Raw genomic sequence first — 24,762 nt, forward strand, 5'->3', positions numbered from 1 at the left:
TGCTCAATGTGCAGCAGGAGACAAAAACGCTAACAGAATTTTAGGAACCATTAGGAAAGGGATGGATAATAGTGTGGAGAAGAGAGTATTGAACCCAGGCTTTCTAGACTTTGAGGGAAAGCTTTAACCACTGAGCTAAACACCACAGGGGGATCCCTCTCTACCTTTGTGCTGGGTGGGTTCAGGCATGCCATGAGAACACCTACTGGATTGGGCCCTGCAGGTGAGATAGGCAGAGGAACACCTAGTTTGAGGTTCTTCTGGGTCTGAGGCGTAAACCTGGATGTCTAGACTGAGGCAACTTCTCGGCCTGCACACCAGCAGGTTTTTAGATGCCCAGAGAACTTTACTAGTGGAAAGTTAGGCACCTAGGCCCAGATGTTTAAAGGTATTTAGGTGCCTCATGGGATTTTCAAATGCACCTGGTAGCCTAACACCCATGGAAATCAATGCATTTTACACACCTAGAGACTTTTGAAAATCCGACCCGGTCCCTAAATTCATTTAACAATCTGGCCCCTGGCCCCGATGGACTGTAGCCATCTTCGGGGTCAGGCAGCAGATGAATGGGGGTTCTATGATTTCCAGTGGGGCACAAATACTGGACTGAACTGCCTAAAATGGCATTTAGGGGCCTAAGACTCTTTGTGAGTCAAGGCCTTAAGAACATAAGACTGGCCATACTGGGTCAGACCAATGGTCCATCTAGCTCAGTCTCCTGTCATCCGACTGCCAGGTGTTTCATAGTGAATGAACAGAACAGCAATCATCAGATGATCCATCCCCTGTCATCCACTCCCAGCTTCTTAGTGAGTAAAATAACCAGAGAGGGCTTTAAATAAACACAAGCAGTAGGTCTGTTGAAAAAGAAGCTTCCAATAAGTAGAGCCCCATGAACCTGCATTGTAAACATTGTAATTACATGGTGATGGCGAAGAAAGGGAAGGATCTTGTTATTTTCCTGAGCTGCCATATGTGTCCTGCAGAGTAATAAAACCAGTCTCCATCTATCTTTTGTCTCTCCTTCCATTACCATTGCCCATTGGCCTTCCCTCTGCAGTGTACAGAAGAAATGTCCAACCAAACCATCGTGACTGAGTTCCTTCTCCAGGGATTCTCTGACGTGTGGGAACAGCAGATTTTACACTTCCTGGTGTTTCTAGTGATTTACCTGGCAGCCCTGGTTGGGAATCTTCTCATCATCACCGTCATAGCCCTCGACCAGCACCTTCACACCCCCATGTACTTTTTCCTGGGCAACTTATCCTTCCTAGACCTCTGCTATATCTCAGTCACAGTCCCCAAATCCATGGCTGACTCCCTAACCAACAACAGACTCATCTCTTTCTCTGGATGTGTCACCCAAGTCTTTCTGGTTATAACTTTTACAGCAGCAGAGCTGGCCTTTCTCACGGTGATGGCATATGACCGCTACATTGCTATATGCCGCCCTCTGCATTACAAGGTGACTATGAACAGAGGTGCATGTGCCCAGATGGCAGCTGGTTCATGGATTAGCAGCATGATGTGCTCTATATTACACACAGCTAATACCTTTAGGTTACATTTCTGCAGGTCCAATGTTATCGCTCAGTTTTTCTGTGATATCCCACAGTTGCTAAAGATCTCTTGCTCTGATACACATGCTAATGTAATTGTCTTGATTGTCCTTGTGTCCCTTGTCGATGTGGTCTGCTTTGGATTGATAATTGTGTCCTACATTCACATCTTCTCCACGGTGATGAGAATCCCCTCCGAGCTGGGCAGGTACAAAGCCTTCTCCACCTGCATCCCACACCTGGTTGTTTTTTGTTTATTTATCTGTACAGCATCATTTACATACATGAGGCCCAGATCGATGTCTTCAACATCTCTAGATCTGATGGCTGCTGTGTTCTATTGTGTGGTGCCACCACTAATGAATCCAATCATTTACAGTCTAAGAAACAAAGAGATAAAAGAGTCTCTATGGAAAATGATAGGCAGGATATTTTTTTCTCAAAAGAAATGAACTCCTGACACTGAACTGTTACTGTCCACCTGGAATAAAGTATTCCCATCCTCCACCTTATGTAATGGTTCAGGCTGACTTTGCATGAGGACAAGCCTATGTTCATGTTAGGATCAGAACCTGATGTTTTGCATTTTCTGATTTTGGCTGGGATTTTTGAAAATCTGAAAGAAATTTGGTGAAAAAATTTAAAGCATCTAAGTTCCTCAGGAGCCAAAGTCCAATTTTCAAATAAGACTCAGGCACTTCTGAAAATTTTACTCTTAGGTGCTCAAATCCCAATGAGTTTTCAGTAGAATGTGTGAATCTAATTATCTTTTGGCCTCTTTGAAAATCCTAGGAAGAGCTAATTACAATTTTTCCATTTTCTAGTTTGAAATATCCACTTAAAATGAACTTTTTTAGTTCAGAATGTCATTTCTAAAATTTTTTTAAACATGTGTTTTTTTAATTTCAAAATGCTAATTCCAAACTTTTTAAAAATTGAAATATTTTGAATGGGCATTTTGACTTAAAATGCCATTTTAATGTTATTTTAAGTCAAACCGGCAATTTATAATGATTATTTTCATTGTTGTTTTATAGCCATGTTGGTCCCAGGATAAGAAAGAGAGAAGGTGGATGAGGTAATATCTTTTATTGGATCATCTTCTATTTGTGGAAGAGACAAGTTTCCAGGCTTTCTGAAAATGAACTGTGTAGCTCGAAAGTTTGTCTCTTCCAGCAACAGAAGTTGGTCTCATTCATAATGACATTTTTTCATTTTCAGTTGACATTTCTAAATGAAAGAATTTTCATTGAAACATCAAAGCATTTCATTTTGGGAAAAAGAAAAAAGAAAAAGAAAAAGAAAACAAATTAGTATTTTTGGTTTTGACATTTCCCAATCAAATTTTTAAGAACTTTTAATTCAGTGAATATTTTTGATGTTTCTATTTTCACCCCATTTAAGATGAAAACAAACATCAAAACACCAGAATTTCTCACAGAAGATTCTGCTTTACAATGAGCTGTAAACCCCAGGCTTTCACTCTAACAACATTTTCACTTTGACTTTACAAGGAGCGGGCTACTGACCTCTCCACACCCCAGGGGAAAAGACTGAGTACGGAAAAGGGGCCAGTGGGGAGAACCATTGAGCAATGAGTCCCTTTTGACTAGGGCTGGGCAGAAAATGTGTTTGTTTTCATAGAAAATTTTGACTTTACGACAAACAATCCTCCCTCTCCAAACTTTCAGCTGAAAATGTAAATTTCTATTAGGAAATACCACTGCCATGTCTCATGGGAGTTGCAGTTCATGTGCCTCAAACTCCCGTTCTCTAAGGGACAGGTTCCTTGGCTGGACAACATCTGCACCACGGGATTCCTTCTTCCTAAGTTGCTGTGGTTTATCATGGGAGTCTTACAGCTGCAATGCCTCATGGGGGGGGGGGGGGGGCTGTAGTCTGGCTAGAGATTCCAGCCCATAAAGGAGAATGTGACCACGAGGCAACCAAACTACAGCTCCCATGAGACACTGAAGTGGAATTTTCAAGTAGAGAGATTCACTTTTCACCTGAAAGTTTTCAAACAATGTTGGGCTCTGGGGTGTTGTTTTTCCAGAGATAAGAGACATTTTTTGGAAAAAGATCCATGTGGTTGAAAACTGAATTGTCCATCGAAAAACAGATTTGACAAAAAAATATTAACCAGTTTTACTTGTGACAGCAGCACAGAGAGACATTGACCAGAAGGTTTGGTGCTCCAATTTCTGCCCTCATCCAGAATAACGATGGGAAGGCATTAGTCCTCTCCAACATCCAGGGAGCCAGAGGAGATTGGGGATTGTGCAAACAAAACTCACTGGTTTCTTCTCTTGCTGCTGATCAGACAGGAGCCATCAACATTGGAGAATGGATTCTCCTGTCATCCACAAAAGGGGTTCCTGCAGGGAAGGACTGGCACACATTGGCAAGGAGCAGGAGGATGTGGAGGAAGTGTATCTAGCCACAATCTCTGCTTCTACATGTTCTTTTGAAAAATAGATTTCAGGCTGAGGTTTTCAAAGGAGAATTAGAGCATAAGCTTTCGTGGACTACAGCCCACTTCTTCGGATGCATTGGCCAAACCGGACAGTTTCTATGCAAAAGAATTAATGGACACAAATCTGACATCAGGAATCAAAATACTCAAAAACCAGTGGGAGAACACTTTAACCTGTCTGGTCATTCAGTGACAGACCTGCGGGTGGCTATATTGCAACAGAAAAACTTCAAAAACAGACTCCAAGGAGAGACTGCTGAGCTAGAATTGATATGCAAACTAGACACAATCAACTCCGGTTTGAATAAGGACTGGGAATGGCTGAGCCATTACAAACATTGACTCTATCTCCCCTTGTAAGTATTCTCACACTTATTATCAAACTGTCTGTACTGGGCTAGCTTGATTATCACTTCAAAAGTTTTTTTTCTCTTAATTAATTGGCCTCTCAGAGTTGGTAAGACAACTCCCACCTGTTTATGCTCTCTGTATGTGTGTATATATATCTCCTCAATATATGTTCCATTCTATATGCATCCGAAGAAGTGGGCTGTAGTCCACGAAAGCTTATGCTCTAATAAATTTGTTAGTCTCTAAGGTGCCACAAGTACTCCTGTTCTTTTTTTTGCAGATACAGACTAACACGGCTGCTATTCTGAAAGGAGAATTAGGCACCCAACTCCCACAGTGTTTCAGTGGGAGTTGTGCACTCTTGACTCCTTTAGGCACCTTTGAAAATTACAGCTTCTGCCTCTTGGGCTGCTGATCTGGCTGTTTGACGAAGAAGGAAAACAGAACACGCAGGGGAGGGGGCATGGAAGAAAGCCCTTTGTCCTCAAAAGCAGGTCATTCAGTGTTATCGGTGTATAGTCTGCAACCAATAAAACGTCTTGGTTTAGCCCTGAGTGTACAACATGCTGCATACAATTTCCTCCATAAACCCACAGAGCCAAATCCATTCCTGATGTAACTCCCTTGAATTCAGTGGCCTCACACCAGATGAATTTGGCCAAGTCTCAAGTGTTTTTCTACTGAATCCTCTGCAATGCCCACTGGGGATAATCACAGCTCTGTGCTCCCAATCAGCGTTGTGCCCTGGGAATTCTCCACATGGTCTGCGTGCTCTACTTCCTATTGACATCTGAATCCCTGGGCTGACGTTACAGCCTTTACACACTCTGCAGAATTTGAACACATGAATTGGAAGCGATTGTGCCTGATAAAGTGTCCTGAGGAACGATGACACGTCCTGATATAAACCTCCACTGGGTAATGGAGGAGATGAGGAGTCAAATGTGGACAACTATCTAAAGTTTTAGGTATTTAGACACCTAAATATTCAGCTAGGTTCCTACTGGGGTCCTCAGATGTGCCTAACTCCCATTGATTTCATGGTTTTCACTCATCTTAGCTGTCACTAATTATCTCCAACTGGGCAGTCTTCTGAAGGACCAGTCAGACAGCTCGGACCTGTGATGCCCATCTGGACAGTGCAAAGGGGAGTTCAGTCTCCAGAACACATTCATGACCTGCATCTCCACAGAGATTGTGCCAACCAGCAATGGGGACATTGTCTGCCCATCCAGCTAGTGGTGGGTTTTGTAGTGACAGGGCAGATCTATGACCTCAGATCCAAAAGCTCTTCTCTTGAATGTTGAGGAATTTGGGATCCCAGCGTGGATTAGAGTCTTGGTTTGGGCCCATCTCTGCTTTTCTGTCATGTGGATTCATTCCTGATAAGGGGAATGTTTCTTCTCTCAACCTGAGTAAGCCTAGATGCTATACCCCAGCTATATCCCAATCTTCTTCCCACTGGAGTCCATAGGCTCTCCATGAGTTCTGGGTACAGCTGGTTGGAAATTCTCCACTGGAACAATTTTCTAATGCAAAATTCCCTTCACAAAATCAAAATTTTCCATGAGAATATTGAGGTGTTCAGTGATCCCTCTGTGCTGAAGGAGTCTGCAAGAGCTCTGCTTCATTCTGTCTCCAGCTGTCTGAGCATAACAACAAGAGCTTCTCAATGTGCCTCGTCTCCCCAGATTCTCCATGTGGGAAGCTCAGCCCTAATTGGCACAGTCCCCAATACCCTCAAAAATTTCAAAATTGAAAACTACAATTGATTTTCCATCAGGAAAATTGCAATTATGGCTCCCTGCCGGCCTGCCTAGAATGCACTTTCTGATGTTCACGTTTACCCTGTAGCCAGAAAGTGAAATTGTCAAGAGCCTTCCGGGTGGGCTGCTGGAGGCTGAGCTCCCTGGCTTTCTGCCTATGCCCAGCCAGGCAGCCGGGGAGTGTGTGTGTCTGTCACTGAATGGCCACGTGGCCGTGTGTGTGGGAGTGAGGAGGGCCAACAGGGCTGTATAGAGAACAGGCTATAATGCAGTGTATTCAGCTGTTCTGCTGCAGATGTTCCAGTCCCTGTTGTGGTCAGACAGGTGACTTCAGCTCAGCTAACAGAGACTGCCCCTGACCGAGGCAGGTGTGAGCGGTCACATGGATCAGCACAAGGCAAGACAAGAGGAGCAGAATAGGGAATACAAGGGTCCCTGATCCTATATTAACAGGAGGCTTCGGCCCCATAGCTACTCCTGCACAGCAGCAAGAGTGAGATAGAAGAACTAAGAGCCTCCAGAGCATGGTCCAAGCCAGGATCAGGTTTAAGCCCCTGTCTCCTCAGACAATCCCATTCCCTGCCTTTACCCCTCTCTATTATGTTGCACACTTGTGGGTGAGGCGGCCTGCAGGACTGGTGCTTGCTGTGTGGCAGATACACCAGGGATCGTGAATATGGAGTACAGGCCACATGCACAGGGGAGATCTACAGAAAACGACGTGGACACTCGCTCAATGTGTAGGAAAAATGTGTGTCTTCTCCCCATGCCAGGGGTTAGCACCTAGGGATCCTGCCTCCAACCACTGAGTTCAGCCCCCTCGGCCTTGCTGCTACTGTGTCTTTTCTCTCCCTTTAGTTTGCCAACACTGCAGAAAGGCACAGGGCAGGGAAGCCTGGGTCTGAGCTGGGCAGGGCTCCAGGGCATGAGTCCTGGAAGCCCTCAGAGAATGGACGTGGATACATCTTCTTCTCCCTGGCAGTGAAATGCAAAGTCAGCTGCACACAGACCAGCTGCAGAGACCAATGTGTCAGAGTAGCCCCTTGTCCTGTGGTTAAGCCGCCCAGCTGAGGGTTTCCCACATCCCAGGGAGTGCTCTAACCACTGGCTATAGGTGAAAAGGAGGCTTCCCCTGGCCTGATTCCTTCTGGCAGGAAATGGCTTAAGGTGCCTAACCCAGCTGACTCCAGAAGAGGGGCTCCCTGCAGTCTGGACTTAGGTGCTGAGCAGCATGATGACATGGACGCTGACACTACATCCTTTCTCAGTCAGTGTTGTCACTGCTGATCTTTCCCTCCACTCCATTCATTAGTGGGAGGGTCTAAAGTATCTGACACACCAGGTCCCAGAATCCCAGCTGCAATCCACAAGCTGAAATTGCCCTAGAGCCAAGGACCCTGAGAGCTCATCCCAGGAATCCCAGGCTCCCAGCTTCAAGGTAGAGAGCTTGGAAGCCCTGACAGCCCTGCCTCGAACCAGGGTTCTCAGGACTCTCAGGCTTCCTGCTACAGAGCCGGGAGCTGATCCTGGGTTAGAAACAGGGCTCTCAGGGCTTTCAGTCTCCTGGCTCCATGGCAGGGAGCCTGGAAGCTCTGACAAGTTAGGCTGCCCCAGAGCCATGTACGCCCAGCAGCCCATCTTAATTGCCAGCCTGCCTTTCCTTCACTGAAAGTTCATGGAACCCGAGATGTGTCCATGAATCTCTGGGTTCTATGAATTGGCAATATTGGACAAAACTCTGCGTCATCAGAAAATTTCTAACCAGCTCTACTTGTTATTTATCTCTGCCGGAAGCTGGAGTAAGCTCCAGCCTGCATCATTGGAACAGCTGAGTGAATACAGCAAAGTCGTCCCTGTGTGAATAGTAACAGACTATTCATCCTTTCTTTTTCTTACTGCAGACAACACTAAAAAAAAAGGCTCATTTGGTGCAGATGCAATGTTACCTAATGTTTTTAAAATCTTTATTTCACACAGGTTGCTGGCATGTCAGGGAGATTGAATAACCATGAAATGTCAGTTCCCAGCTGGTGTAAATCAATATCGCTCCATAGGAGTCAATGGGCCAGATCTCCAACTGATGTAATTCATCGTCTCTCCATTGGTGTAAATGGGCCAAATTCCTATCTGGTATAAATACGCATCGCTCCTTTGGAGTCAATGTGGTAGATCCCCCAGTTGGGGGGAATCATCCATAGCTCCATTGGAATCAATGGGGCCAGATCCCCATTTGGTGTAAATGAGCTGTAGACCCATTTCAGTCAATGGCGCCAAAGAAGAACGTAAGAACATAAGACCGGCCGTACTGGGTCAGACCAAAGGTCCATCTAGCCCAGTATCCTGTCTACCGACAGTGGCCAATGCCAGGTGCCCCAGAGGGAGTGAACCTAACAGGTAATGATCAAGTGATCTCTCTCCTGCCATCCATCACCACCCTGTGACAAACAGAGGCTAGGGACACCATTCCTTACCCAGCCTGGCTAATAGACATTAATGGACTTAACCAACCATGAATTTAGCCAGTTCTCTTTTAAACGCAGTTATAGTCCTAGCCTCCACAACCTCCTCAGGTAAGGAGTTCCACAAGCTGACTGTGTGCTGAGTGAAGAAGAACTTTGTAGTGAGTCGGTGTGGCTCCCCTCCTGTCCGGAAGAGGGAGCCCACGTGCAGGCACCAGAGTGGGTGGGACCACCACCGCCTGTCCCCGCCCCCCGGAAGTCAAGGGGCGGGACAGGAAGTATAAAGGCCGGCCGCCAGAGCTCAGTCGGCGGCCAACCACCGGAGGGAGCAGACGTGCGGCCGGGAGCTCCCGGCCAGGAGACCGTCGAAGACCGAGGCCTGGACCCTAGCTGGCCTGAGCTACCCCGGGCCCGCTATGAGGAGGAGCTGCCGGAGCCCGTTCACGCCCGCTACTGGGAGAATCCCTGGGAACCGCACCCCACTAACCCTGAGGGTGAGACTGGACCCGAACCCCTTCGCCCCTGCTGCTATCCAGAGGAGCCGCCTGAGGACCATTGGCCGGACTTCCCGGCAGAGCTACCAGACTTGCCGCCGAGCCCGGGCAGAGAGGAGCCCATGCAGGTGGACTGGCCCGATCCCGGCGCAACGAACGAGGTAGGCTTTGAGGGGGATCACGGAAGTAGCCCGGGGGTAGCCGACCCCGGTCCGGCTGCAACTGAGTGTGAGCCTATGTCAGTGTGTTGCGGTCTGGATACCCCACTGACCAGCAGCGGCAGCAACCGCTGTTAGGGCCCCGGGCTGGAACGCAGTGGAGTGGGCGGGCCTGCGTTCCCCCCTGCCACCCTCCGCACGGGTGGCAGGCTTCCCCCTCACCCAACGCTCGGCTACAGAAGCCTGGGCTTTGCACTATTTGCTCGCTCAGCCCCTGCAACAAGGGCCTGAGCCTAACTGTGTTTGCCCCGCCCTGATCCAGGGCCTGGGCTTTGAACTATTCACTCGCTCAGCTCCCTGCAAACAAGGGCCTGAGCCTAACTGTGTTTGCCCCGCCCTGATCCAGGGCCTGGGCTTTGAACTATTCACTCGCTCAGCTCCCTGCAAACAAGGGCCTGAGCCTAACTGTGTTTGCCCCGCCCTGATCCAGGGCCTGGGCTTGAACTATTCACTCGCTCAGCTCCCTGCAACCAAGGGCCTGAGCTAACTGTGTTTGCCCCGCCCTGATCCAGGGCCTGGGCTCTGAACTGTCTGCTCGCTCAGCCCCTGCAACCAAGGGCCTGAGCTAACTGTGTTTGCCCCGCCCTGATTCAGGGCCTGGGCTCTGAACTGTCTGCTCGCTCAGCCCCTGCAACCAAGGGCCTGAGCTAACTGTGTTGCCCCGCCCTGATCCAGGGCCCGGGCTCTGACTGTCTGCTCGCTCAGCCACTGCAACCAAGGGCCTGAGCTAACTGTGTTTGTCCCGCCCTGATCCAGGGCCTGGGCTCTGATCTATTTGCTCGCTCAGCCCCTGCAGTCAAGGGTCTGAGCTTTAACTGTGGTTGCTCCGACTCTGCACTAAAGAGCCGGAGTTTCGGGACTAACTGACTGCTTGTTCCCACAGTAGTGAGTCGGTGTGGCTCCCCTCCTGTCCGGAAGGGTCGAGCCCCGGCTAGGACCTACTACATTTGGCGCCCAACGTGGGGCCCGAGCCCCTGCCCCTGTGAGAAGGGGCTAGAGGGGGAGTGGCCGTTGCCCCCCCCCCGTTCTAAGGATGGATATGGAGCGGCTGTTTCAGCTGCTCACGGAGAGCCAGGAGCGACAGCAGACGGCCCAGCTGCAGCAGCAACAGCAACAGCAGGCCGCTCAGCTCGCGCAGCAACAGCAGCGAGATGCCGCCCAACTCCAGCTGCAGCAGGAGCAGCACACCGCCCAGCTCGAGCAACAGCAACAGCTGGTGCGGCAGTTGGGAGTCCAGCTGCAGCAGTTGCTGGTCACGCTCCCTCGCCCCGCACCGGGGCCGGCAGGGGAGGCTGCGGAGATGCCGCGGTTAGCTGCCCCCCTTCGCTTGACTAAGATGAGCCCAGACGACGACCCGGAGGCATTCCTGGTCACGTTCGAGCGGGTAGCCCTCGTCGCCGGGTGGCCCAGGGACCAGTGGGCTACCCTCTTAGCCCCCCACCTGACGGGGGCGGCCCAGGTGGCCTATCGGGGATTGGCGGCTGAGGAAGCACGGGACTACGACCTGGTGAAGGCCGCGATATTGGACGCCCTCGACGTCAGTCCCGAGACTTTCCGACAAAGGTTTCGGGGCCAGACTTACCCCACCGGGGCCCGACCGCGGGTAGTGGCCCAAACCTTAAAAGAGGCTTGCCGACGGTGGCTACAGCCCGGCACCCGGACGGCGGAGGAGGTAACCGAGCAGGTGGTGTTGGAACAGTTCGTGCACACCCTACCCTCCCGAGGGCGCGCCTGGGTGCTTCGCCACCGGCCGACGACACTGGCCCAGGCCGTGTCGCTAATGGAGAACTTCCTAGCCGCCGAAGATGCAGTAGGGCCCACCTTCCGACGCCCCGGGCCCGAACCAGCCCACGGCGAAAAGAAAGGGGAACCCCCGAGCGGACCACAACACCCCGCACCGAGGCCCGACCCCCGCCGCGAGACCCGGACCCGGCACGCGGACCCGGCTCCTCAGACCGGACCAGTGGCCCCGGGCCAGGGGCCCCCAAAGGCTCGGCGAAGCCCCCCCCGGAGCCCAAGCTGAGAAGGCCCCCGGAGCAGACGACCTGAACTCGGACCCTGCTTCAGTTGTGGGAGGATGGGGCACCTCTGGCGAGACTGTCCGGAGATGGATTGCAGCTATGGGCAAGTGTGGGTGAGCCACACTCGAGCCAGGCCAGCCATGAACCCCAAGCTGACCGTCCCGGCGGCCGTCGGAGGACGGACTACGCGGGCCTTGATCGACTCAGGTTGTGGCCAGACGTTGGTCCGTAAGGACCTGGTACCGCCAGGTGATACCCGCCTCGGATGTATTCATCTACAATGCATCCATGGGGATGTCCGACCATACCCCAGCGCCCGGGTCCCCCTAACCATCGCGGGGATCACCCGACACCTGGTGGTTGGGGTAGCTCCCCATCTTGCATACCCTGTGATCCTCGGTCGGGACTGGCCGGCCTTTGAGGAAGTCCTACGGTCCACGCCGGCCCTGGAGGCTGATCGGCTGGGGTCCTCCTTCGAGACCCCCGAGCAGGGTCCGGCGACCGAGATAGACGACACGGACGCAGCGGAACCGCCGCCGGAGCCGGCCCCTCAGCCCCGCTTCGATACCGATTTCTGTCGGGACCAGCGAGAGGATCCCACCCTTAGCCGCTTCTTCGAGCAGCTCGTGGCAGTAGACGGGAGGGTTGTGGACCCCCAGCGGGCCACCCTGTGGCCCCATTTTGAGCTGCGCCGGGACCGGCTCTACCGCCTGGACCGTGACCCCCGCACCCAGGAACCACAAACCCAACTGTTAGTGCCCCTGTGTCACCGGCGGGCGGTAATGAAGTTGGCCCACGATGTGCCAGCCGCCGGGCACCTAGGGCGAGAGAAGACCCTCGCTCGAATCCTGGCGCGCTTCTTTTGGCCAGGAATCTCTCAGGAGGTGAAAGAATATTGCGCCTCCTGCCCAGAGTGTCAGAGGGTCGCCCCGCCCGGGATCCCCAAGGCACCCCTGGTCCCCATGCCAGTGATGGAGACGCCCTTTGAACGGGTCGCCATGGACCTCGTGGGCCCCCTCCCGAAAAGTGCCGTGGGGTTTCAATACATCCTGGTTTTGGTGGACTATGCCTCTCGGTTCCCCGAAGCCATCCCCCTGCGAAGTATTACCGCCTGGACTATCGCGGGGGAATTGCTGAAAATCTTCGCCCGAGTAGGACTGCCTAGAGAGATCCTGACCGACCAGGGAACGAACTTCACGTCCCAATTGTTGCGACAGGTCTGTGCCCTCTTAGGCATCAAACAACTCCGGACGTCCGTGTACCACCCGCAGACGGACGGGTTGGTGGAGCGGTTTAACCGCACTTTGAAAAGCATGTTGCGGAAATTCCCCGCAGAGGACCTCCGCCACTGGGACCAATTCCTTCCACCCTTGCTGCTAGCCATCCGAGAAGTCCCGCAGACCTCAACGAAATTTTCCCCTTTCGAGCTGCTGTATGGACGCAGACCACGGGGCCTCTTAGACCTGATGAGAGAGACCTGGGAACAGTCAGCGTCCCCAGCCCAGGGCCTCCTGAAATATGTCATCCAGTTACAGGAGCACCTTGCCCAGGCCGGAGCCCTGGCCTGCGAAAACTTGAAGACGGCGCAGGAGCGGCAGAAACGAACCTACGATCAGGGAGCCCAAGTCCGGGAGTTCCAACCAGGAGACCGTGTCCTACTCCTCCTCCCATCTAGTGAGTCAAAATTGTTAGCCCGGTGGCAGGGACCTTACGACGTCGTGCGTAAGGTCGGTCCCGTCACCTACGAGGTGCGGCAACCGGACAAGCGGAAGGGAACCCAGCGGTATCACGTAAACCTGCTGAAACGGTGGCAGGACCGGGAGGGCCTCTTAATTGACCCTTGCCCACCCGAGCCGGAATTGGGACCCCACGTACCCTCGACGGATGACCCCCCGGCACCCCAATTAGGACAATCGCTCACGGAAGAGCAACGTAAACAGACTAACTGCCTGCTACAGACCTTCAAACGAACCTTCACGGCCGTACCGGGCTACACGTCCCTGGTCAAACACTCCATCCAGACCGAGCCGGGGAAAGTGGTTCGAGAGACGACCCGGCCCCTGCCCTATCGGATGCGGGATGCGGTCGAGGAGGAAGTAAGAGCCATGCTGGCTCTGGGCGTCATTGAGCCGTCCCAGAGCGAGTGGCGTAGTCCGGTGGTCCTGGTGCCCAAGCCGGACGGTACCCGCCGCTTCTGCATCGACTTTAGGAGGGTAAACGCCATCTCGCACTTCGATGCCTACCCGATGCCCCGTGTGGACGAGTTACTGGGACGCCTGGGGGAGGCCCAGTATATCACCACCTTGGATCTCAGCAAAGGCTACTGGCAGATCCCCCTCGAGGAGACCTCAAAAGAGAAAACCGCCTTTGCCACTCCAACGGGGCTATACCAATTCACGCGGATGCCATTCGGTCTCCATGGAGCCCCAGCCACCTTCCAGCGGCTGATGGACCGACTTCTGCAGCCCCATCAGGACTATGCGGCAGCGTACCTAGACGACGTGGTCATCTATAGCCGCGTCTGGGAGGACCATCTGCCCCGGGTTGCGGCGGTCCTAAGGTCCCTACGACAGGCGGGCCTGACCGCCAACCCCAAAAAGTGCCGTATTGCCTGGCAAGAGACCAACTACCTTGGCTATACCGTCGGGGGCGGGCGGGTCAAGCCCCTCGTCGGGAAGGTCCAGGCCCTCCTGGACTGTCCCACCCCGTCGACCAAATGGCACGTTCGGCAGTTCCTGGGCCTCGTTGGGTATTACAGACGGTTCATCCCCCAGTTCGCGACCATCGCAGCACCCTTAACTGGGCTTCTGACGAAGGACAGCCCCCGGCAGGTACGATGGTCCCCCGAATGTGAGGTGGCCTTCCGGACACTGCAGAAGTGCCTCTGCCAGGAGCCGGTTCTCTACAGCCCGGACTTTAAACGCCCATTCATCCTACAGACCGACGCCTCCGGCGTAGGGTTAGGGGCAGTCTTGTCCCAAGAAGTGGAGGGAAAGGACCACCCCATATTATATCTCAGCCGGAAGCTGTTCCCCCGTGAGAGGAATTACGCAGTGGTGGAAAAAGAGGCCCTCGCGGTGAAGTGGGCCTGCGATGCCCCGCGCTTCTACCTCCTCGGGGCCCCGTTCACCCTCGTCACAGACCACGCCCCCCTCCGGTGGCTAATGCGGATGAAAGATAATAATGCCCGCATTATGCGGTGGTACCTCGCCTTACAACCCTACGCATTTACGGTCCAGCATCGAGCTGGTAAGGACCATACGAATGCGGACTTCCTATCCCGCATGGGGGAGATGGAAGGACCTGGCCCCGACATGCGGGAGCCAGTCTTAAGGGGGGGTGTGTGTAGTGAGTCGGTGTGGCTCCCCTCCTGTCCGGAAGAGGGAGCCCACGTGCAGGCACCAGAGTGGGTGGGACCACCACCGCCTGTCCCCGCCCCCCGGAAGTCAAGGGGCGGGACAGGAAGTATAAAGGCCGGCCGCCAGAGCTCAGTCGGCGGCCAGCCACCGGAGGGAGCAGACGTGCGGCCGGGAGCTCCCGGCCAGGAGACCGTCGAAGACCGAGGCCTGGACCCTAGCTGGCCTGAGCTACCCCGGGCCCGCTACGAGGAGGAGCTGCCGGAGCCCGTTCACGCCCGCTACTGGGAGAATCCCTGGGAACCGCACCCCACTAACCCTGAGGGTGAGACTGGACCTGAACCCCTTCGCCCCTGCTGCTATCCAGAGGAGCCGCCTGAGGACCATTGGCCGGACTTCCCGGCAGAGCTACCAGACTTGCCGCCGAGCCCGGGCAGAGAGGAGCCCATGCAGGTGGACTGGCCCGATCCCGGCGCAACGAACGAGGTAGGCTTTGAGGGGGATCACGGAAGTAGCCCGGGGGTAGCCGACCCCGGTCCGGCTGCAACTGAGTGTGAGCCTATGTCAGTGTGTTGCGGTCTGGATACCCCACTGACCAGCAGCGGCAGCAACCGCTGTTAGGGCCCCGGGCTGGAACGCAGTGGAGTGGGCGGGCCTGCGTTCCCCCCTGCCACCCTCCGCACGGGTGGCAGGCTTCCCCCTCACCCAACGCTCGGCTACAGAAGCCTGGGCTTTGAACTATTTGCTCGCTCAGCCCCTGCAACAAGGGCCTGAGCCTAACTGTGTTTGCCCCGCCCTGATCCAGGGCCTGGGCTTTGAACTATTCACTCGCTCAGCTCCCTGCAAACAAGGGCCTGAGCCTAACTGTGTTTGCCCCGCCCTGATCCAGGGCCTGGGCTTTGAACTATTCACTCGCTCAGCTCCCTGCAAACAAGGGCCTGAGCCTAACTGTGTTTGCCCCGCCCTGATCCAGGGCCTGGGCTTGAACTATTCACTCGCTCAGCTCCCTGCAACCAAGGGCCTGAGCTAACTGTGTTTGCCCCGCCCTGATCCAGGGCCTGGGCTCTGAACTGTCTGCTCGCTCAGCCCCTGCAACCAAGGGCCTGAGCTAACTGTGTTTGCCCCGCCCTGATCCAGGGCCTGGGCTCTGATCTATTTGCTCGCTCAGCCCCTGCAGTCAAGGGTCTGAGCTTTAACTGTGGTTGCTCCGACTCTGCACTAAAGAGCCGGAGTTTCGGGACTAACTGACTGCTTGTTCCCACAGTAGTGAGTCGGTGTGGCTCCCCTCCTGTCCGGAAGGGTCGAGCCCCGGCTAGGACCTACTATAAACTTCCTTTTATTTGTTTTAAACCTGCTGCCTATTAATTTCATTTGGTGACCCCTAGTGCTTGTATTATGGGAACAAGTAAATAACTTTTCGTTATCTACTTTCTCCACATCACTTTATATACCTCTATCATATCCCCCCTTAATCTCCTCTTTTCCAAGCTGAAAAGTCCCAGCCTCTTTAATCTCTCCTCATATGGGACCCGTTCCAAACCCCTAATCATTTTAGTTGCCCTTTTCAGAACCTTTTCTAGTGCCAATATATCTTTTTTGAGATGAGGAGACCACATCTGTACACAGTATTCAAGATGTGGGCATACCATCGATTTATATAAGGGCAATAATATATTCTCTGTCTTATTCTCTATCCCCTTTTTAATGATTCCTAACATCCTGTTTGCTTTTTTGACCGCCTCTGCACACTGCATGGACATCTTCAGAGAACTATCCACGATGACTCCAAGATCTTTTTCCTGATTCGTTGTAGCTAAATTAGGTCCCATCATATTGTATGTATAGTTGGAGTTATTTTTTCCAATGTGCATTACTTTACATTTATCCACATTACATTTCATTTGCCATTTTGTTGCCCAATCACTTAGTTTTGTGAGATCTTTTTGAAGTTCTTCACAGTCTGCTTTGGTCTTAACTATCTTGAGCAGTTTAGTATCATCTGCAAACTTTGCCACCTCACTTTTTACCCTTTTCTCCAGATCATTTATGAATAAATTGAATAGGATTGGTCCTAGGACTGACCCTTGGGGAACACCACTAGTTACCCCTCTCCATTCTGAGAATTTACCATTAATTCCTACCCTTTGTTCCCTGTCTTTTAACCAGTTCTCAGTCCATGAAAGGACCTTCCCTTTTATCCCATGACAACTTAATTTACGTTAATTCCCCAGCTGGTGTAAATTAGCATAATGCTATGGAGCTATGGCAGTTTACACGAGTTGAATATCTGTACCATGATGCCTAGTTTTATTTTTGTTCCTGAATTTGAGTTTCTCATTGCTTAACCCCATCCCATTCACATAACAATGGAAGAGTCTAAGATCACAAAATCGTAGTTCAATAGACAGAAATCTGAGACCTGTGCACCCACCTGGTAAACTGGCTGGTGAGTGAGGGCATGGTCCTGGAGCTGCAGCCTGCACCTCTGTCCTATGGAGTTAACTTTGTGATTGGCTCAGTCTCTCTGAAGAATCAGGCAGGTATTGCTGTGTCAGTTTCACTCAAAGCAGTTTAATCCTCAGAGTAATTGGCTCAGACTCTCTGCAGACTCAGGCAGATGTTGCTTTGGGGGTTACACTTGGTTATTGTCTCAGGCTTGGGTTATATTTTCAAACTTTCCATCCCATGGGGATTAGAAAATTACTTCCGTTTACAAAATGAAAGTTGAGATTCTGCTGTAACACCATGACTTCTTGAGCTGGGGCCCTGGACACTGGACAATAGTACTGAAGCCTTAATCTAACCCCAATTGCTTTCCTAATATCACATTTCCATATGCACAATTGCTATAACTTGTGCAGCGATGTTCTGTGAAGTTGAATGGGCAAGGGAGGAGGTCCCCTAAATTGTGTCTGGATGGATAGGTAGTTGGTGTGATCAGGAATGAGAGGGGAAGTTTCCACAAGACACTTTTTCTACTGACATATAGTCCATGATCTGAAAAAAAAAAGAGTTTGAGAACTTCTGGACAGAAAGGTCTGTCCAAGTGAGTCAGTTTTCAATATTGGGACCAAATAAATGCAACATTTGCAAAAGTGACTCAAAATAATTATTACAAATATTATCTTTAATATTAAAGAGACAACAAATACTAACACTCAATGTGCAGCGGCAGTCAAAACAGCTAACAGGATTTTAGGAACCATTAGGAAAGGGAGAGAGAATAAAACAGCAAATATCATAATGTCACTATATAAATCCATGATACGCCCACACCTTCAATTCTGTATCTAATTCTGTTCACCCCATCTCAAAAAAGATATATTAGAACTGGAAAAGGTACAAAGAACAGCAACAAAAATGATTAGAGGTATGGAACATCTTCCATGCAAGGAGAGATTAAAAAGACTGGGACTGTTCAGCTTAGAAAAGAGGCGATTAAGGGGGGGGATATGAGAGATATCTATAAAATCATTAATAGTAGGGGGAAACTGAATAGGGAAGTATTATTTACCCCTGCACATAACACAAAAACCAGGGGTCACCCAATTAAATTAATATGCAGCAGATTTAAAACAAGCAAAATGAAGTACTTCTTCACACAACACATAGTCAACATGTGGAACTCATTGTCAGGGGATGTTGTGGAGGCCAAAATGGTCAGGGAAGTGAACCCATGCTCTGGGTCTCCATAAACCACCAACTACCAGAAGCTGGGATTGGACGACAGGGGGTAGATCACTCGAAATTGCCCTGTTGTGTTAATTCCCTCTGATGCACTGTTAAATAGGCCCCCGGCTCTGCACCAGGGGTTCAAACTGTGAAGTTCCATCTCCGACATTCATGCCTGTGGGCCCCCTGTATTAGGGTTACCATTCGTCCGGATTTACCCGGACATGTCCTCCTTTTTGTGCTAAAAATAGCGTCCGGGGGGAATTTGTAAAGCACTCACAATGTCCGGGATTTCCCCCCTCCCCCGGAGCGGCTGGGAGGGCTGCAGGAAAGTCCCGGGCTGGACTCCGGAGCAGCTGGAGAGGAGCTCCGCCCTGCATTCTGAGCAAGTGTCTCAGCACAAAGTGCAGCCCTCCCCTTTTGCAACTGGGAGCGGTTACTGCCATGCAGCGTAGCAAAACGGGAGCGAGAGCACTTTGTGCTGATACAAGGGCAGCTCTCCCCTGCAACCCGGTCCGGGCCAGGGACCGGGTTTTGTTGTGCAGGGCCAGGGACCGGGTTTTGTTGTGCTGGGGAGCTTAGCCACGTGTCCGGCTCCCACAGAGCCCAACACCCTGTTCTGAGCAGCAGGGTAAGGGGGGCAGGAGAAGGGGCAGGGAGGTTCTGGAGGGGGCAGTCAAGAAACGGGGGGGGGGCTTTTTGGGGGGAGTGGAGAAAGTTTTGGGCAGTCAGGGTACAGGTAGGGGGTAGGGTCCTGGTGGGCAGTTGGGGGGGGTCTTAGGAGGGGGCAGTTAGGGGACAAGGAACAGGGAGTCTTAGGTAGGGGGTGGGGTTCTGGAGGGAAGTTAGGAGCAGGGGTCCCAGGAGGGGGCAGTCAGGGGACAATGAGCAGGGGGGTAGGGGGCTGGGAGTTCTGGGGGGGAGCTGTCAGGGGGCAGGAGTGGGGAGAGGGATCGGAGCAGTCAGGGGACAGGGAGCAGAGGGGTTTAGATGGGTTGGGAGTTCTGGGGGGGGCTGTCAGGGGGCAGGAGTGCGGAGAGGGATCGGAGCAGTCAGGGGACAGGGAGCAGAGGGGTTTAGATGGGTTGGGAGTTCTGGGGGGGAGCTGTCAGGGGGCAGGAGTGGGGAGAGGGATCGGAGCAGTCGGGACAGGGAGCAGAGGGGTTTAGATGGGTTGGGAGTTCTGGGGGGGGCTGTCAGGGGGTGGGGAGTGGTTGGATGGGGCGTGGGAGTCCCAGGGGTCTGTCTGGGGGTGGGGGTGTGGATAAAGGTTGGGGCAGTCAGGGGACAAGAGGCAGGGAGGCTTAGATAGTCCTGGGGGGCAGTTAGGGGCAGGGGTCCCAGGAGGGGGTAGTCAGGGGACAAGGAACGGGGGGAGGGTTGGGAGGTCAGGGGGGGCGGGAAGTGGGAGGGGCAGGGGCGGGGCTAGGGCGGGGCTTCTCCCGTCCTCTTTTTTGCTCGCTGAAATATGGTAACCCTACCTGTATAGAATAATCATTTTCCCTTGGGGGGAGGGGGCAAGTAGTTGAGAGACAACAAAAATCGATGGCTCCAGTCTCTAGTCTTGATGCATCTCCATGATGGTGACAAGCACCTTTCCCAGGAGGGGCAGCTCTCTGGAAAGCAGCACAGCAGGCTGCCATTAGACCAGGCCAGACTTGTGCTGTCACCGTGCCAATATTTCTACAGATACTACAACAGAGTTCATAGTTTGACACCATCATACCCCACTCTGTCACACAAGCAAACAATTAACCAAAAGCCATGGCACCCCAAGCAGAGTTTATGCCCCCAAAAAGAAGAAGACACAGAGAACTCATGAAGTCCACTAGGGACTTGATTATGGCTACTCCTTTGAGGTGGAGGGTGCTCAGAGAGTGTGGTGATGGGTGGCAGTACAAAAAACATGATAGGTAAAGTCTGATCTTATTTACACTGGTTTAAATGTACAGTAACTCCATTGACTTGAGTGGGGTTTGTTTGCATTTTTACCAGTCTAAACACACCTTTCTGCATAAGTAGATTGCAAAGCATGTTCTCATGGGTATTATAATGTTATCAGAGGATTAAATTTATAAAGAAACATGGAATGAAATCACAACCAAAGGGAAAAAATGGACAGTTTATTGCTTGTAAATAACCTCCACGCTATGAGTTTCCTCAATGCAGCTTTGATCTCCTTGTTCCTCATGCTGTAGATGATCGGATTCATCACTGCTGGTAGCACAGAATAGAGAACAGCCACCATGAGATCCAGACCTGAGGTTGAGCTGGAGGTGGGATGACTGTAGGCAAAGGTGGCAGTGCAAAAGAACAAGGACACCGCGGTGAGGTGAGGGAGGCAGGTGGAGAAGGCTTTATGCCGGCCTTGCTCAGCGGGGATTCTCAGCACTGCTTTGAAGATCTGAACATACGACACAAGTATAAAAACAAAGCAGCTTAAGCCTAAACACACACTAAAGGCAATAGCTACAGTTTCACTGAGGTACAAGTCAGAGCAGGCGAGCTTGAGGAGCTGGGGGATTTCACAGAAAAACTGATCCACCATGTTGCCTCCACAGAAGGATATTGCAAATGTGATCCCAGTGTGGAGCGCAGAGTAAAGAAAAACACTGATACAGATACCAGCTGCCATTTGGACACAAGCTCTCCTGTTCATCACTCTCTCATAGTGCAGGGGTTGGCAGATGGCGACGTATCGGTCGTACGCCATGACGGTCAATAAAACAAGATCTGCTGAAACAAAAAAGACAAAGAGAAAAACTTGGACAACACATCCAGAATAAGAAATTGACCTGATGTTCATGAGGGAATTGGCCATGGATTTGGGGACAGTGACAGAGATGGAGCCGATATCTAGAATGGACAAATTCATAAGGAAGAAGTACATGGGGGTGTGAAGATGGTGGTCGAGGAGAACAACTGTGATGATGATAAGATTCCCCACCAGGGCTGCCAGGTAAATCACTAGAAACACCATGAAGTGTAAAATCTGCAGCTCTCGAATGTCAGAGAATTCCAGGAGAAGGAACTCGGTCACAGTGGTTTGGTTGGACATTTTCTTTCTCAGTACATCATGTGATGGCTGTGGAGGGAAGGAGAAGGGCAATGGTCAAGATTCGAGTGACAGAGGAATTGATCCTGATTCTCTCTCTGTAATATCTCATAATGTGAATGTCAAAGGTGCACAGCACTCGTCACTTCCATTGACGAGGAGTCACGAGTGCTCCTCACCCATCACCCAGAGCACTAATCAGATGCATTATCACATTAGTGAAAACTGGATTATTTCACTTAAAGTCAATGGCGCTGGGTCAGTTTACACCATCTGAGGATCTGGCCATAGATAAAATGCAGTATGAAGGATGGGACAAAGTACAATCCAAATCCAACAATTCTAGCCAAGATGGTTCCCTATTATGACAAATAGCAAGCCCACAACTTGGGCATGAAACTAACATGACAACACAGCCTGATTCCCACTTTCCAGAGAAATATGACATTGATTCACCCAGCTTCCTATGTGTCAGCTCGTCTGTGATGATTCCTCCACATAGACGGCTTTCTACCTATTTACAGATTGATTCATGGCACCAATTCTAGCTGCACTTCCATCTCTGTGTGATGATGGGCTAGGAGCGTCGCTCAGTTACTGCTAGGTTGTATTGTTTCCCTCTGTGACTTTGTGTCTGTGCTGTGCAGGTCAGTGGCAGTCACAAGACTTGGATTCTGTTCTTGGGTCTGCCATTGACCTGCTGGGTGACCTTGGGCCAGGCACTTCCCCTCCCTGTGCCTCTGTTTCTTCTCCCACCTTTCTCTGCCTTGTCCATTAGAACTGGAAGCTTTTAGGGGGGTGGTATGTGTCTTAATGTGTGTATGTTCTGTGCACCTCTCAACAGCACTGCCATTTAGGTGGCAGCAATATAGGACAGCAGATATGGTGCTAGAGCAGGAGATCTGGTTCTAATCTCATTAACCTTCTCTCTGTCCTTGGGCAGTGTCAAGATAGAAAGGTTTTGTCTGGGGGCTTCAACTCTGTCTTTTAGCTTCATGGTGCTTAAAATATATTCTGTGGGCTGGGCTATCGACTTTGCTTTATTCAGTTTAACCATCTTGGAGCTATCCCTTTGAAACAATTGTAATACAGCGAATGGGCTTGAAATTGTGGTATTAATGGAAAATCTTAATGTGCCAAGCTAAGTTTCCCATTTTAGTTAGACAGACATTTTCTGCTTTAATTATTTCAAAGGCGAATTGGGTTTTCAAATGAACACATTTTCATGGAAAGTCTCTGCTATCCTCAATATTTTTTTTTTCCAAGGACAGCAGAGGCTAATTTTTTTCAGTTTTCATCAGCTTTTAGTTAAAATTGTTTTCTTCTCAGTTGCCACAATGAAACAAATGTTTGAGTTTTCACAATTTTTATGAACAATCCATTTTTTCTGCTGAAAAATAAACAAATAAAAAAGTCTGACTGGTGCTAGGTATTTGATGAAATAGATAGTAAAACTCTTCAAGAGTTCCAATTGTCATGCATATTTATGTTCTCACATGTGCCTTGTATATCAATACCATAACATATTTAATTGAAATAGGAAACTTACTGTGCTGGTCTTTTTCTCAACTTGTGATGCATTTCTTCCTCCTCTGTTAGAGAGATAATGTTCAAATAATCCTATCTGTCTATCATGCCCCCATCACTATATTATCCAGAAATTGTTTCCTGAGTTGCCAGTCTCTCTGCAGTTTCTAGCAGACAGCAGACTTCACAGATGTGTGCTCCCTGCTTCCCTCCTTAGACAGGCTTGGCTGAGAGGTGATGTACTAAATGGGATTGGAGACTGATAACCCCTCTCTGCTCTAGAGCTGATCCTGTCTTGTGCAGGAACCAGATATGGTCACAATGTAGGATGTCCCTGTTCTGGGGCTAAATTGCTGAATCCGGTCTCCAGGGCTGTGAGCCCAGCTCTGATCTCACCTCTGGAGCAAACCACGCTGACAACCTTTCCTAGATGAACCTAACCTCAGAGAACAGCACCCTTCCTGGATCTCACGCAATGGCAGCATCCCCGAAAGGACCCTTGGCTAAAAATAAGACAGGGCTGAGGCTCAAAGGGTGTCCCAAAGGGGTTGCAGAATAAAATATATATTTATAGCACAGACATGTGACCTACAATCGCTAAGAGCCTAGTGGCACCAGAAGCTCAGCTGGCCTGAAATAGCCTGTTCCTTCATTAACTCCACATAATTACCTCTGGGTGAACAGAGATTGGGTTTTTTTTGTCCCCCCTCCCCTTTCTCCTGCATTGCATCAGCAGCTCTTGGAGTACAGCCACTAGGGGAACCCACAGCTCAGGTTGGCTGGGCTGATTGAAGTAGGTCATTAAGAGGTACCCAAAGCAAACACTAAAAACTAAGAACCACGTCCACACGCGTGTTGTTAGGGCTATTTTTGCCAACTGGGGATTTACACCAGCTGGAGATACAGTTTCAAATCCATATTCTTTGCCTGTGAGTTTAAACCAAAGACAAGACAAAAGTTCTGAACCTGTCTGCACTTTCTCAGTTCTTTGTTCCATGGAATTAATTACAAGTGTGCAACTTTTAATGTTAAGTAGGGTTACCATATTTAAAAAATAAAAAAAGAGGACACTCCACGGGCCCTGGCCCCGCCCCTTTCCCCACCCCTGGCCCCGCCCCAACTCCGTCCCTTCCCCGCCCCTTCCCCAAAGTCCCCGCCCTAACTCCCCCTCCTCCCTCCCAGCCACGTGAAAAGGGCTGCCCGAGCGCTACCGGCTTCACGGTTTGCCGGGCAGCCTCCAGACCCTGCACCCCCGGCCGGCGCTTCCCCAGCGCAGCTGGAGCCCGGGAGGGGAAGCGCCCAGCCGGGGGCGCAGGGTCTGGAGGCTGCCTGGCAAACCATGAAGCTGGTAGCGCTCGGGCTTCGGGCAGTCCCTATGCCTCCGGACCCTGCGCCCCCAGCCGGGCACTTCCCCTCCCGGGCTCCAGTTGCTCTGCTCCTCCCCTGACTCTTCGGCTCTGTTTAAGAGCCGAGCTACCCAAGCGCTCTGGCTTCGGGCAGCCCCCTTGCCTCCAGACCCTGCGCCGCCGGATCAGAGCAGCTGGAGCCCGGGAAGGGAAGTGCCCGGCCGGCGGCTCAGGGTCCAGAGCACGGGGGCTGCCCGAAGCCGGTAGCGCTGGCTTGGGCAGCTTGGCTCTTAAACAGAGCTGAAGTCTGAGTCCGGGGAGGAGCAGAGCAGCCGCGGGAGAGGAAGTGCCCGGCTTTCTTTCTTTCTTTCTTTCTTTCTTTCTTTCTTTCTTTCTTTCTTTCTTTCTTTCTCAGCAATTACATTTTTTTTCTTACTGCATTCAACATTATAATAAAAGGCT

At 51.3% G+C, this 24,762-nt stretch overlaps 2 protein-coding genes across 2 annotated transcripts; one reads left to right on the forward strand and one right to left on the reverse strand.

The window, feature by feature from the left end:
- The first annotated feature begins 1,072 nt into the window (after positions 1-1,072).
- LOC128847963 (olfactory receptor 14A16-like) lies at positions 1,073-2,011 on the forward strand. Its single transcript, XM_054047686.1, has one exon. The coding sequence runs from the start codon at positions 1,073-1,075 to the stop codon at positions 2,009-2,011; it is 939 nt and encodes a 312-aa protein (XP_053903661.1).
- Positions 2,012-20,432: 18,421 nt separating this feature from the next.
- On the reverse strand, positions 20,433-21,436 carry LOC128848211 (olfactory receptor 14I1-like). Its single transcript, XM_054048029.1, has one exon. The coding sequence runs from the start codon at positions 21,428-21,430 to the stop codon at positions 20,468-20,470; it is 963 nt and encodes a 320-aa protein (XP_053904004.1). The 5' UTR covers positions 21,431-21,436; the 3' UTR covers positions 20,433-20,467.
- Between the last annotated feature and the right edge of the window lie 3,326 nt (positions 21,437-24,762).

The sequence above is a fragment of the Malaclemys terrapin genome, chromosome 13 (assembly GCF_027887155.1).
Source record: "Malaclemys terrapin pileata isolate rMalTer1 chromosome 13, rMalTer1.hap1, whole genome shotgun sequence".
Lineage (NCBI taxonomy): Eukaryota > Metazoa > Chordata > Testudines > Emydidae > Malaclemys > Malaclemys terrapin.

What these genes read in the sequence shown, in the direction of transcription:
- LOC128847963 (XM_054047686.1), top strand. Translation starts at nt 1,073, where the DNA reads ATGTCCAACCAAACCATCGTGACTGAGTTCCTTCTCCAGGGATTCTCT.
- LOC128848211 (XM_054048029.1), bottom strand. Translation starts at nt 21,430, where the DNA reads ATGTCCAACCAAACCACTGTGACCGAGTTCCTTCTCCTGGAATTCTCT.